The sequence below is a fragment of the Propithecus coquereli genome, unplaced genomic scaffold (genome assembly GCF_000956105.1).
Source record: "Propithecus coquereli isolate 6110/MARCELLA unplaced genomic scaffold, Pcoq_1.0 Scaffold17, whole genome shotgun sequence".
Lineage (NCBI taxonomy): Eukaryota > Metazoa > Chordata > Mammalia > Primates > Indriidae > Propithecus > Propithecus coquereli.
In genome coordinates, this window is record NW_012141635.1 from 7,677,468 (window position 1) to 7,691,019 (window position 13,552).

General features: G+C 38.6%; 1 protein-coding gene across 2 annotated transcripts in view; it reads right to left on the reverse strand.

The window, feature by feature from the left end:
• The window catches only part of CDH2 (cadherin 2, type 1, N-cadherin (neuronal)), a 247,101-nt gene that overhangs the window by 5,281 nt on the left and 228,268 nt on the right, over positions 1-13,552 (reverse strand). For both annotated transcript variants that reach the window (XM_012641770.1, XM_012641769.1), the window contains exon 15: positions 7,404-7,568. In XM_012641770.1, the coding sequence (XP_012497224.1) occupies positions 7,404-7,568 (165 nt within the window). The remainder of the gene's footprint in view (positions 1-7,403; positions 7,569-13,552) is intronic.

Consider the following 13,552-nt stretch of genomic DNA (forward strand, 5'->3'; position numbering starts at 1 on the left):
AGGAACACTCATACACTGGTGGTGGGACTGCAACCTAGTGCAACCTCTGTGGAAAGCAATATGGAGGTACCTTAAAGAGATACAAGTAAAATTACCATTTGATCCAGCAATCCCATTACTGGGCATCTATCCAAAAGAACAAAAGACGCTCTATGAAAAAGACACCTGCACCCGAATGTTTATAGCAGCACAATTCATAATCGCAAAGATGTGGAAACAACCCAAGTGTCCATTAATACATGAGTGGATTAATAAAATGTGGTATATGTATACCATGGAGTACTATTCAGCTTTAAGAAACAATGGTGATATAGCACCTCTCATATACTCTTGGATAGAGCTGGAATGCATTCTACTAAGTAAAGTATCCCAAGAATGGAAAAACAAGCACCACATGTACTTACCATCAAATTGGTATTAACTGATCAACACTTAAGTGCACATATAGTAATAACAATCATCGGGTGTCAGGCAGATGGGAGGGGTAGGAGGGGATGGGTAATATACACACCTAATGGGTATGGTGCACACCATCTGGGGGATGGATACACTTGAAGCTGTGACTCAGGTGGGGCAAGGGCAATATATATAACCTAAACATTTGTACCCCAGTAATATGCTGAAATAAAAATAAATAAATAATGGCAGGGTTCAAGTGTGTCTGGATTCAGTCCGGAGAAAATGGATGGCCTGTGTTTACTATGTCCAGGGAACAAACACAAGAAGTGGTCTGGTCTTTGCTGGTGTGTTAAGGACCCCAGAGCTCATCCTCAAATGTGTAAGTCACCAAATTCAGTTCCTTAAAATAAATATAATGCTGGTGACAATCTATTCCCATACCCACTATTGAGATTCTCAAAAACATTTTTTTTTTTTTTTCAGCTCCTGTATTGGCCTTCTGATGATCCTGGTGGTTTCTGAATCTCTGTTTTCTTTCTTTATTTTTTTAAAAGAGGTTAAGGCCATAAAATCCATTAGAGAGAGACCACTGTGCTATGCTGGAGCATGGCACATTGTCTTATGCTTTAATAATTACAAAAGGGCAAACCACTGAATTTTTAAGAATTCTCAGGCAGTCATCTTGTTAGGCAGAAGGTTAAGTACTTCAAGACCCACTTCCACTTAGATAGCACTGATTCTTACCTGAGAATAAAATATGACTCTTCTGAATGAGGTATTATATAAACTCTTTGTAATATTTTGTTAATTCTGAAAAGATCACGGCCAAGTCCTGAGAAACTGACACGCCTGAGTAACAGGCGTGAAATCAGAGTGAATGCTCAGAAGAAACCCAGCGGGCAATGGAACCTTCTGGTCCTCCCTATGGGATTCCCTATTCTTGGATGTGGACATTATTTTCACAGGATGTACTGTTGCCAAACTTACAAACTAACTGCATGTGCTTCTCTAGGTTGGACTAAATTTAGCAGAGTTTGCTCTTGTTCTACCTTTCCTGGAGAGGTAGATCTTGAACTTTGGATAAATCTGAACTATTTTCTGAAGTTTGAGGCTCCTCTGCAAAGTGAAAACTGTGGCTCTGGCTGAATTCTTGCTGAGCTTGTATTCATAGACTCCTGATCCTATGCTTTATGGGCGGAGACACGCTTTTATGGGGATGATAAAAACCCACATTCTCCAGTGAGGAACACATGAGGGATATAAGAGGGAAGAGGTCCTATTGATTCCTTTACATTCTGCCTTTTATAGTCTTAGTGCCACTGCACAGGTCCTCACTGCATCCTGCCTGGACCACAGCAAAAGCCCATCTAACTGGTCTTCCTGTCTCCAGTACTATTCCTGTTTCTTTCTTACGAACCGCTCTTGGTTTCTCTCTCAAATGTCACTTGATGTCACTCCCCCAGCGATGTAAAGCTCGCTGACTGCTCTCTGTGACCTATAGCAGTGCTTCTCAAATAAGGGAGGAGTTCCTCAGGGTGTGTTAAAGATGATTTTTAGCTGGTGCATGACCACTTTAAAATAATTCTCTTTATTTAAGGAAATTAAGTTAAAATTAATTTAACATTTAAGTTTAAAGAAAATAATAGAAGAGGTGTACAGAGATAGAAAAAACTAGAAGGTGTTATTCAAATACCTGCTGTTTGGGTAACCTACAGGATAAAATCAAAACTCTTTGGAAGAGCATTCAGGGAACCTAGACTGTTCACCGGTATTTTCTGTTTCAGCTGTTCTCAACTCTAGCACCCAACTGAATTATGCACCTCCAAAGGGAATCTCTAAAACTCAAAAGCATCGTGTTCTTGTGCACCTCTGTGTTATGTACATAATCATTTCATTCAGCTGAAATGTTACTCCTTTTGTTTAAAATGTTCTTTCTCATATTTTTTCATCCAATTAATATCCATCCATCCATCCATCCATCCAAAAGCTTATTAAAAATGTCACTTCTGCAATGTTTTTTCCCAGCCATGACAGAAGTTTTTCCCGTGGTCCCTCTAGTCTCTTCTACTTTTATTATCATGTTTGCATTACACGAGATTGTGACAAACCTTTCTGCAGAGGCTGTTCTGTGTTCCTATTCCGCTGCCCAATACAGTGCCTGACACCCAGCAAGTAGCCCACAAGGTAACTTTGCACCGCTGTCATGGGCTTAGCTTTTCCCCTCAGCATCTTGTTCATATTTATATCAACTCTTTTCAGAAAAAGTTAGGATCTAGATTTAAAATATATGTGGATATAAAATCATGCCATGTTTATGTTACAGCAGAATTCTGTGACTTATCAAGGCCAATGTTACTACCGCGCTGTCTGGGAATTTCACTTTACTTAAAGCAATTTTTTGGAAGGAGAGGATTTTAATTGTTTTATTTATAATCAGAGAACAGTACAATGCAAAGTCTTGTAGCTTTAAAAGGTAATTTACTTGTAAGAATAATATGATACTAATAATAATTAAGACACTTTACTATGTGACAGGCACTATATCAAGCACTTTACATAGATGATCTCATTTAGTTCTCACTGCAATCTTAAAAGGAGTTTCTATTATTATTTCTACTTTATAAATAAGAAAACTGTAAATAAAAGAGGTTAAATCCAAGGATCTTGACTTTGTATAAGCTAACAGAGCTGTTAGGTGAGGCAGATGGATTTGAATTCACATAAATGCCCAACTCCTATAAGAGTAGCAAGAGATATTTTAAAAGAGGACAAATTAAATTTAATTAATAGCAGAAAAAGGCAAACATTGTAAATCTTAGTAGTTTTAAGCAAGTTAATCTAGAAGAACCTTCCATAAGTTTTAGATAATAGTAATCAAAAATTGGTGTTTTAACAGAAATATGCTCTTGGTTTTTATACCTCTAAATATAATGAAATACTTCTTTATATATATAGTATATACAGTATACTTCTTTATATAAAGAAATATACAGGATTAATAAAGTTATTGGAGGTATGCTAATACCTACTGTCAGGCTGAGTTTAAAATAAATTTGTTTCAACTTTTCACCCTCTTAAGGTCATGTTTAAAAATTCAAAATAGAATGAAATTCTGAAGTTGAAATTCAAAAACGTGTGACTTGGTTTTCTCTACCAACCAGACTGAAAATCAGTTATCATTTTTGAGATTTAAGGCAACATTTGTTCATTATTTAAATAAACAAACTAGAAAATGTTATCATGAGTTTTCTTATTCCTTATGTCCATAAAAGCACTCCAATTATAATCCCCACTACATTATTCTTCCTTTGGAACATTTGGTACTCTGCTAAATCAAATAAGACCTGCAGATAAATATATTTGTGTGCATTTTAAGTGTTTTTATAAAATGTGCATGAATTCTCTTTAGGTGCCTTTAACTGTTTTAAAACTTTGCATGTGTTTATTTTTGTCTGTCCAGTTAATGAAGGGCATTGAACAAGTCTTAATGGGTATCTTGGATGGAAGAATCTCTACTGGTGCTTTGGAGAGTTATTACTGGTTTAGCCCTTTGGACAATTTTCATCTTCCTGAACTTTTCCACAGAAATGATCATCACATCCCTGAAACTCTCCTTTTGGTTGTTTTCTGTGATACCTTGACTGTCTCAGACTTTCTTCCTCTCTCCAACTATAGGGACCTCTCTAGGTAACATTTTTGGTTCCTTTTGTCCTCCGTTTTTCTCTGTCTTGAAATCTCATTTAAATTCATGGATTTAGTTGCTGTTTGGCGAATGATTCCCAAATTGGATCCTTTCATTCACTCCTTTATTCACCAAGCCAATGTGCCTCCTACTGCCTCGCAGGGATAAATGCCTCTTCCCGGGACCATGGCAGTGCTCAGAGAGGTGAGTTCTAGGTCCCTCGGGATGCCACTGGATGGCACCTAACCCATATTCTGCAAGCCTGACCATTCCCAGGTTAATAAAGACTTAACGAAGTAACCAACTTCTACAAAAAGGGGGAAGGGAATTCCAGGCAGGAAGACCAGCATGTGGATAGGCAGGAACGCAGAATTGCAAGCTGGCATTGTGAAGTACAAGCAGATTTCTCTGTTGCTAGCCTGCGAGATGCTGGCTGGGGAGGGGTCTGAGTTGAAGCTGAAACGCCAAATAAGAACCAGACACAACAAGCCTCCTATGCCTGGAAAAGTATGGCTTCAGATCCTGGCATGTTTACATTGTACAAAGTGTGCTGACAGCAAAGGGGGGAAAATGCAAAGACAATCTATGTCTAATTTATTTTTTTAATCCACATATTACCGGCACAGTTATGTTACACACAGTAGACATTCAATAGTGATTTGCTGAATGGATGATCCTAAACCAAGCTCAGGATAGTTTCCAAATGAGCCATTTTTAACATAAGCAGGCAAACCTGAAATTATGAATTGACTGTATTCTAGAAGTTAATTTGCAGTCAGTTGTTTGGAACAAAGTTTTTCACAGAAGTAATCACACCTGTTTGTTTTGGTTTCAAGCTCCTTTTCAGACTGCATACTGAGCGCTGTTTTAGAGAAAGAAAACTCCAAATGGAAATTCCTATTATAATCCTTTCTATTGTGGCCTAAGAAAGCATGGGTAAACGAACTTTATTAACTAGATGGTCTTAGAATAAACAGTATCTGCTGGACAAGGTGGCTCAAGCCTGTGGCCCTAGCACTTTGGGAAGCCGCGGCAAGAGGACTGCTTGAGGCCAGGAGTTTGAGACCAGCCTTAGCAAAAAATAGAAAAATTAGCCCGGTGTGGTGGTGCATCCCTCTAGTCCTACCTACTCAGGAGGCTGAACCAGGAGGATCATTTGAGCCCAGTCATTAGAGGCTGCAGTGAGCTATGTTGACGCCACTGCATTCCAGCCCAAATGACAGGGCGAGACCTTGTGGCAAAAAAAAGAAAGAAAAGAAAAAAAGAAGGAAGGAAGGAAGGAAGGAAAGAAAAGAAAAGAAAAGAAAAGAAAAGAAAAGAAAAGAAAAGAAAAAAAAGAAAAGAATAACCAATATCCTTGTTTTCTGAATGTAATCAGCACCAGTAGTATGAAAGGCTTGGTCTCCACTGAATCTCAAATGTAAATTGGGCAGTGCCCATAGCTTCATGCCCTACACATCTGCCACAGTAAATACCTGAATGTCTAAAAACAACAAAATCTGAGAGCTAGGCAACGTACTAGACGTTCAGGTTATAAAAACATGAGCAAGAAATAGTTCTTGTCCTGGAAAGAACTCGCATGCTGAGTGGGAGAAAGACACAGTGGCAGTTACACCCCAGCTGGAGAGGGCTATGACAAAGGAAGCATCTTGCTACTCCTTCCCGGAGGTATCAAGGAAGGCTGCACAGAGAAGGTAATGTTTCAGCTGCATTCTGAAGGCCAAGTGGGAACGCTGCAGGTGGTCAAGAAGTTAAGGGCTTTGCAGAAGTTACAGTACATTCAAAAGTGTGATGCTTTTGAGGGACTGCAAATAGTTCGGTGGGGAAACAGGAAGGGAATGTAGGAGGCTGAGGGTAGGAATCAGATTCTGAATAGCTTTATAAATACTGCTTAGTTCCTACACCTACAGTCAAAAGATTCACTGTATCTTCAAACCTGACAAGCACAGGAATAACCCAACAACTTCTCATGATGACAAACACTAAATCAAAAATAAAATCATCCAGGCACGGGTATATAGTCTAAAATATCTAGTCATACATATAAATTTCTACAAATTTCCCTACCCAGGTCTATACAGAAATTAAGAGCCGGAAAAGTCAGGACATATTTCTGTAGATAAAGGGATTTACTGGCATTCTGTTGCTTTTGCCTTCCATCTGCTTTTAAACCAAATTAACTATTCTTTTTCTACTACAAATTAACCTATTATCAATTTAGCAGAAGTGAAAATATATGTTCAGAAAGCAGCATATAGTTTAGGAATAGACAGTGATGGACAGTTGTAGAGATAGATATACATTCCAATTCTGTTCCAAAACTACTTCTATAAGCTCTAAGTGCGTATAAAAACCTAAGATAGTTTAGTTATGTTTATATTGTACAACTATTTCAAGGAAGCCCAGGAAATGAGAGTCTTATCAGCACATGACTGAAGGCCATATACAATAGATACATTCCACTTTGTAATGCAGTGGGACCAATTCCAATCTTGGAGATACTGAGGCTATGGCCAGAGAACAGGAGTCCTGCCATATATTCACAATCAATATCAAAATGTATCTTTCTCTTATACTTATTAATACAATATAAATTCAAAAACAGAATTATAGTAAAATTGTAGACATGATCCAAAGAAGCAGCATAAATCATTTTACTTTAAAACTCAGGTATTAAATGTAGCAGAACTCTTGGTCAGTAATGAAATGAATGCCATAATAATTTTGACAGTGAAAATCGTATCTGTTATATTCAACAGAGAATTAGCTTCCCTTTAAAGAATCTCTTAAAACTCCTCAACTAGACAAGTATTTAAATCACTTATATAATATTTAATTTAGCTCTTCCAACTAATCTCTTTTGATGGAGTCATTGGCTAGGCACAGAATTCTCACCATTTGTGAGATGCAAAGGGTACAGTGTGAGGAAAATTAAAGTGAACTACTGTTATGTTTATCCATGACAATAAATGAAATTAAACACACTATAATATTGTTAGTCTGTTTATTACTTGTAATCTAAGGGAAAAGTCCTTCTTGGAGATGACAGTGTGACTAATACTGATAACAAATGATGACTGTCATTTTACAAATGCAGAATATTAATTGATAGATCTTTATGGTTGATCAAAACAACTACATTTGTTCTTTGTTAATGAAGCCGCATTTGCTTTCACACAAAGATAAGCTTGAGAAAAACAAGTATGTTTTAATGAACTACATAGTTGTATTTCAAGCAAGTTGTGGCCTACAAAGATCTAACCATTGGCATAAAATAAAAAAAAAAAAAACCCTTATAAAGAAAGTGAGTCTCTCTTTGTACCTCATTAATGAAGTCCCCAATGTCCCCAGGGTGCGGGGCTGCGGATCTGACTGGATACTGGGGCTCGGCGTGGATGGGTCTCTCATCCAGTCGTCGGATTCCTACAGGCTTAATGGCATCAGGCTCCACGGTATCAGGCTGCTGGAGTTGGCTCAGGTCATAGTCCTGCAAAAGACAAATTCCCAAACCCATGGTAGATGGGCACGAAGATGGAAAACTCCAGTCTCTATTTTAAAACATAGACTCAGAACACACAGAAATGAGTACAATTTAACATAATGGAAAAGTTGCCACTGTGAGTTTTTCATGTTATGATTAAATATTTCTTTCACACAGCTCTTTCTTCTGTGCTTTTCATTCCTGCAGTCTGTTCTCCATCTGCTTTACAAGGTTCCTCATCAGTTTCCAACGGAAAACAGCAGTGTGACGAGGTCTCACTGTAAAATGACTAAAACTCCTCCTAGACAATGTAGTTGTACCACAGAAGCAAAGGTACTAACTTAATGTCTTTAATACTATAAAAAGATGATGAAGGTGCTTTTTCCTCTTCCCTAAAGGAAGGCATTAGTTCATCAAGGTTTCAAAGCCACCCTTCATCCCTCCCGTGCTTTTACGGTCTAGAGCAGAGTTCGCACACTATGGTCTGTGGGCCCAGTCTGACTCGTGGCCCATTTTTCTCTAAGAATAGCTTTTACATTTTTAAAGTGTTACTTAAAATAACAACAACAAAGAAAAATATGCTACAGAGACTAAACGTGGCCCACAAAACCTAAACTCTTTACTATAATATCTGGCCCCTTATAGGAAAACTTTGCCAACTTCTGGTGCAGTGGTGCTAGGCCGGAGAGAGGGTGGATTTACTTCCAATGCAGTCCTCTGCGAATGTCTTGGATAAAACAGCCTGTCCACTTTCAGAGAGGCAGAGGAGAACATGTGGAGAATACTCTGGGCATAGGTTGGGCCCTCAGAACTATTTTCAGCCAAGGCATCAGCCAGCTGGATGAGAATGCATACAGAAAGGAACTGACTATAATGTGGCAATGAATCAAAATTCTAGGTTTAGGCAAATTCTCTGTAGTTTTCAAACCTCTAAATTTTGGTGATACAAAATGTCATATCCCCAGCTTAACCCAACTACTCCAATTCAACATTGGCATTTATAGAAACTAAAGATTTTCTGCTACTCTTCTTAAGAAGTTTGGGCTTCATCTCTCTGTCTAAAACCAGCTTAAAACCTTTTGCAGTATCTGTATGGTGGTTTGGATTTATTCAATACTTGAACATTTACCATGTTTTGGCAATGTTTGAGGTATTTTACCTATGTTTGCTCATTTAATCCTCTTAAAAATACATGTGATATTAAGTTTTATTATCCCAATTTAAGAGATGGGGAAACTGAGTTTCAAATAACCCAAGCGACTTGTTCATGATCCCAGATCTATTAAGAAATAGACTCTGACTCCAAATGTATTAGACTTTAAAGCCTGGCTCCTTCACAGTCACGTATGAGCACATCAAGACTGAGTGACAAGGTTAGGTTTAGAGCAGGAGTGAAGAACCTGGAGCCTTAGGGCCACATGTGGCCTTCTAGGTTCTTAAATGTGGTCTTTTGACTGAATCCAAATTTTACAGAACAAACCCTTTTATATTTAATAATGCATTTTTGTCTTTTATATTTAATTTTATTTTTAAAATATACATATTTAAATACCAAAGAATAAAATAAGCTTCAGTGAAATAATCCTCCCAGACTGACCAGGGCGATTAGAACATTAATGAGCCATAAGGGCTAAATCGATGGCTGCTACACTCATGATTTAGTTCTAACTTCCCTCGCCAGACTGGCGCCGCTCCTGCACGAGGCTGGTTGGCAAGAGTTTATGGGGGTCGAGTATGCCAGTCTGTAATCAGCTCTTGACAACGGTGCCTGTGTTTCTGTTTGAAGTGGAATTTGTGAATAGTTGCACAGCTTGGCAGTATTTTTTAATTCTGTCTGCTTAACAGCCCATCATGTCAAAGAAGACCAAGAGAACGCAGAAGGAAGAAAACAGATTTTTAAATGAGGATTGGGAATTGCAATATTATCTTGTTTCTGCTAAAGATAAGATGATTTGCTTGCTTTGTGATACTGCAGTATCAACATTAAAGAAATTCAATGCTCATCAGCATCATAACACTCATAAGGACCACAAATATTTTCAATTAGAGGGAGAGGCACGAAAGGTTGTACTGCAGAAATTAAGAGATGAGAAGCAAAAGCAAATAAATTCTTTCAAGCAGCGGTAAGACCTGTAAATAATGCCACTGAAGCAACTTATAAAGCAGATTATATACTAGGGAAAAAGGGAAGCCATTCAGTGATGTAGAAATTGTGAAAGAATGCACTGTCGAAGTTGTAGGATGCTTAGATCCCAATTACGTTTCAAAGTACACACACTGCCTCTTTCAAGGAGAACCATAACTGATCGGAAGCATGGATTAACCTTCAATCTCATGCAATACTTGAAAAGGAAAACACATATTATTCAATTGCTTTGGATGAATCAACTGATACTACTGATTCAGCACAGGTTTTATACTTCATTTGGGTCATGACAGAAGATTTTCTCTGCTACGAAGAGTTACTCGCTTTGGGCACTCTTGCGAAAAGAACACGGGAAACAGGTATCGTCGACAGCTTTCAATATAAATGTCGTCAAGTTGGGCGGAATTTGGTAAGTTTAGTTAGTGTATGTACAGACGGTCCACCTTCCATGACAGGAAAACATGAAGGGTTTATTGTATAGATAAAAAAACTATTGACAGATCCAGATGCTCTCATTTCTTTTCATTGTATCTTGCATCAGCAAAATCTGTGCTAAAGCTAGTGTTTTAAGTGACACTTTGCAACAAGTTATAAGTATTGTTAACTATATTTGTGCAAATGCAACACGGCATCATCGGTTTCATAACATGCTAAAGTTGAACAATGCGGTATTCAGTGTGGATTTGCCATATCATTCTAAAGTGCGTTTGCCATCGCAGGGACAGGCGTCAGCCAAAATTTGGCAGAACAGATAGTTAAATTTTATGAAGAACAGACTCAGCAATGTGAATTATTGAAAGAAGACTTCTGTAGGAATGCAGCATTTCTGTGTGGTATCATGACAAATCAAAACGACTTGAATATATCTTTGCAAGGTAAAACTAAGTATATATATGATATGTGACAAAAAAATCCAAGCATTTCAAAAAAGTTATCTTTTTTCAAAACACTTCTTCTTCAAAAGGAAATTTCAGATGAACATTTCCCCCCGGTTAGCAAAAGTCATTGATGAGCAGGATGACATATGCGAATCGTTTGAAGAATGCATAGCTGTTATGAACCTATTAATTGGAAAATACAACGAAAGGTTCACTGACTTTGAGAATCATGACATCACACTCAAATTAGCATTTCAGCCTCATCTACTTGATACTACCAAGGAACCTAAAAACTATAGATGGAATTGATTGAGGTCTCAGTAGATGACATTTTAAAATCATTGTTTGATGCTAAGAAAGATCCAGCTGAAACATGGAAGAATGCAGTAGAATACGCACGCCTTCAGCAACATGCCCGAAAAATGCTTTCTTGCTCTTTGACCACTTATTGCTGTCAATCTACATTCTCCTACCTAACCCCAATCAAGACACCCTTAAGGTCACAAATGACAGATACCCAGCTAGAGGATCAACTGCAACTACAGATCTCCATGCTGCAATCATATATTCAAATGCTTTCCAAGGAAAAGCAGACACAACAAAGTTATTAAAAGGTTAGTTAACTTTAAAATTAACAAATAGTTTTCATTTTTGAAATTAAGTACATATAGTTAGATTTTTGCAAAATAATGTACATTTTTAAGTATATCTAATTGAAATTTCTTGGATGTGGCCTAATTTGATTACAGCTAATTTAATGTGGCCTTCCAACATGAAAAGGTTCCCCACCCCTGGTTTAGAGAATAAGGAACTAGGTAGGTGAGTATGAAGGGCTAGGACTGTGAGGAATGATTAAAATAACAAAGGAGACAAAGGGGAGAAAGGTCACTAACCTTGATACCCACTGTGTGCCAGGTACCACACCAGGCTCTTGGTAAGTGTTTTCTTGCTATCAATACTTTCTAACAAACCTGTGAAGAATGTTTTTTTTTTTTTTGCTCTGTTGCCCTGGCTAGAGTGCCATGGCGTTAGCCTAGCTCACAGCAACCTCAAACTCCTGGGTTCAAGCGATTCTCCTGCCTCAGCCTCCCGAGTAGCTGGGACTACAGGCATGCGCCACCACACCCAGCTAATTTTTTCTATATATATATTTTTAGTTGTCCAGATACTTTTTTTCTGTTTTTAGTAGAGACGGGGTCTCGCTCTTGCTCAGGCTGGTCTCGAACTCCTGACCTTGAGCAATCCACCGGCCTCGGACGCCCAGAGTGCTAGGATTACAGGCATGAGCCACCACACCTGGCCAAGAATGTTTTATTATCATCTTTTTAGGTAAAGAAACAGACTCAGAGAGGTTGAGTAACTTGCCTAAGGTCACACAGCTAGTATGTGAATAAGATGGCAAACAAAACCAGATGTGTCTTACTTTAAAGCATCTGATTTAAAAGTTATCTGTATGCTCCTTGAGACACTTTGATCCTGGCAATACTCCCCCTGGATAATTCCTTATCAAGAGCTTCAACTAGCCTAACAGGTGAAGGCACTGAAGTACCCGGATGGAAAACTACTCCTCTTAAGAGTGTACAAGGAGATGGGGAAGGTGAGGTAGGTACACAAAGTAACACGGGACAGAGCAGGTGGTAAACTTGGTATATTACAAAGTACAAATATGCTCAGAGGGAAAACTGGCTTTAGGTTTGAGCCTTGAACCATTCATGGGCTGGGGCGAAAATGCTGTTTTGGGAGGGCTAACAGCATGAGCAAAGGCATTCTCGGGTCAGGACAGGGTATTTCAAATCATCCATACAAAACCTGAGGGAGAACACCTTGATCTTGCACAACTGTGCTCCATTTTCAATGTTATGGAATTGAGCAATTTATAGACTATCTTAAAGTAAAGGTCCATGATGATATAACAGATGTGAAGGTCTCTGAAATGTTAAAATGCTATACAAGATAAAAAGAGGGATTTATTTAGAGAATTTTAAATGCTTTCACCCGAAAAAGGATGTTTTTCCAGGCCACGTTTAATTGCATAACTACCAAGCACAGTAGAGTGGGGTGAGCCGTGAATGAGTGTGCATTCTAATAATTACCAACGCCGTCCCTGGGAAGGGGGAAAAGAGATGGCAAGTTTATCAATGACAGTTAATAAATGTTTTTACCCTGAGGGTGAAAATCTTTATTAGAAGTCTGAATTACACAAAAATAGGTAATCGAATCTTACGTTTAAGGACTGTTTTTTTTTTTTTTTTTTTGAGACAGAGTCTCACTGTGTTGCCCGGGCTAGAGTGCCGTGGCACCATCCTAGCTCACAGCAACCTCAAACTCCTGGGCTCAGGCGATCCTCCTGCCTCAGCCTCCCGAGTAGCTGGGACTACAGGCATGCGCCACCATGCCCGGCTATATTTTTCTATATATTTTTAGTTGTCCAGCTAATTTCTTTCTATTTTTAGTAGAGAGGGGGTCTCGCTCTTGCTCAGGCCGGTTTCGAACTCCTGAGCTCAAACAATCCGCCCACCTCGGCCTCCCGGAGAGCTAGGATTACAGTCGTGAGCCACCGCACCCAGCCTAAGGACTGTTTTTTACCTGGTGACATATTCCTTGATAGTCCTGGATAGCTCAGGGCGACAATTATAAGAATATAGAGGGATTTCTTTCATATAGCTAGAGATAACAGGCATGTGGGCTTGCACTATTCCTTAGCTGGGAAGAACTCCTCTACCCTGACTTTTTATACAATTCACACTGTATCCTAAGGTTGCAAATACAAATGCATTTTGATTGGCTAGCAGTATTTTAAAAGTATTCAAATACGTCACCAACATTTAGACATAGGTATAGCTCACCTGGAAAACAGGAAGATCTGGCAAAACAGAGCTCACATTCTGACATAACAATTTGCTGCTGTCTACAGCAACTCTCTCCTTTGGACGTCTCCTGGCCTGCTCGCTCATTAATGTGTACAT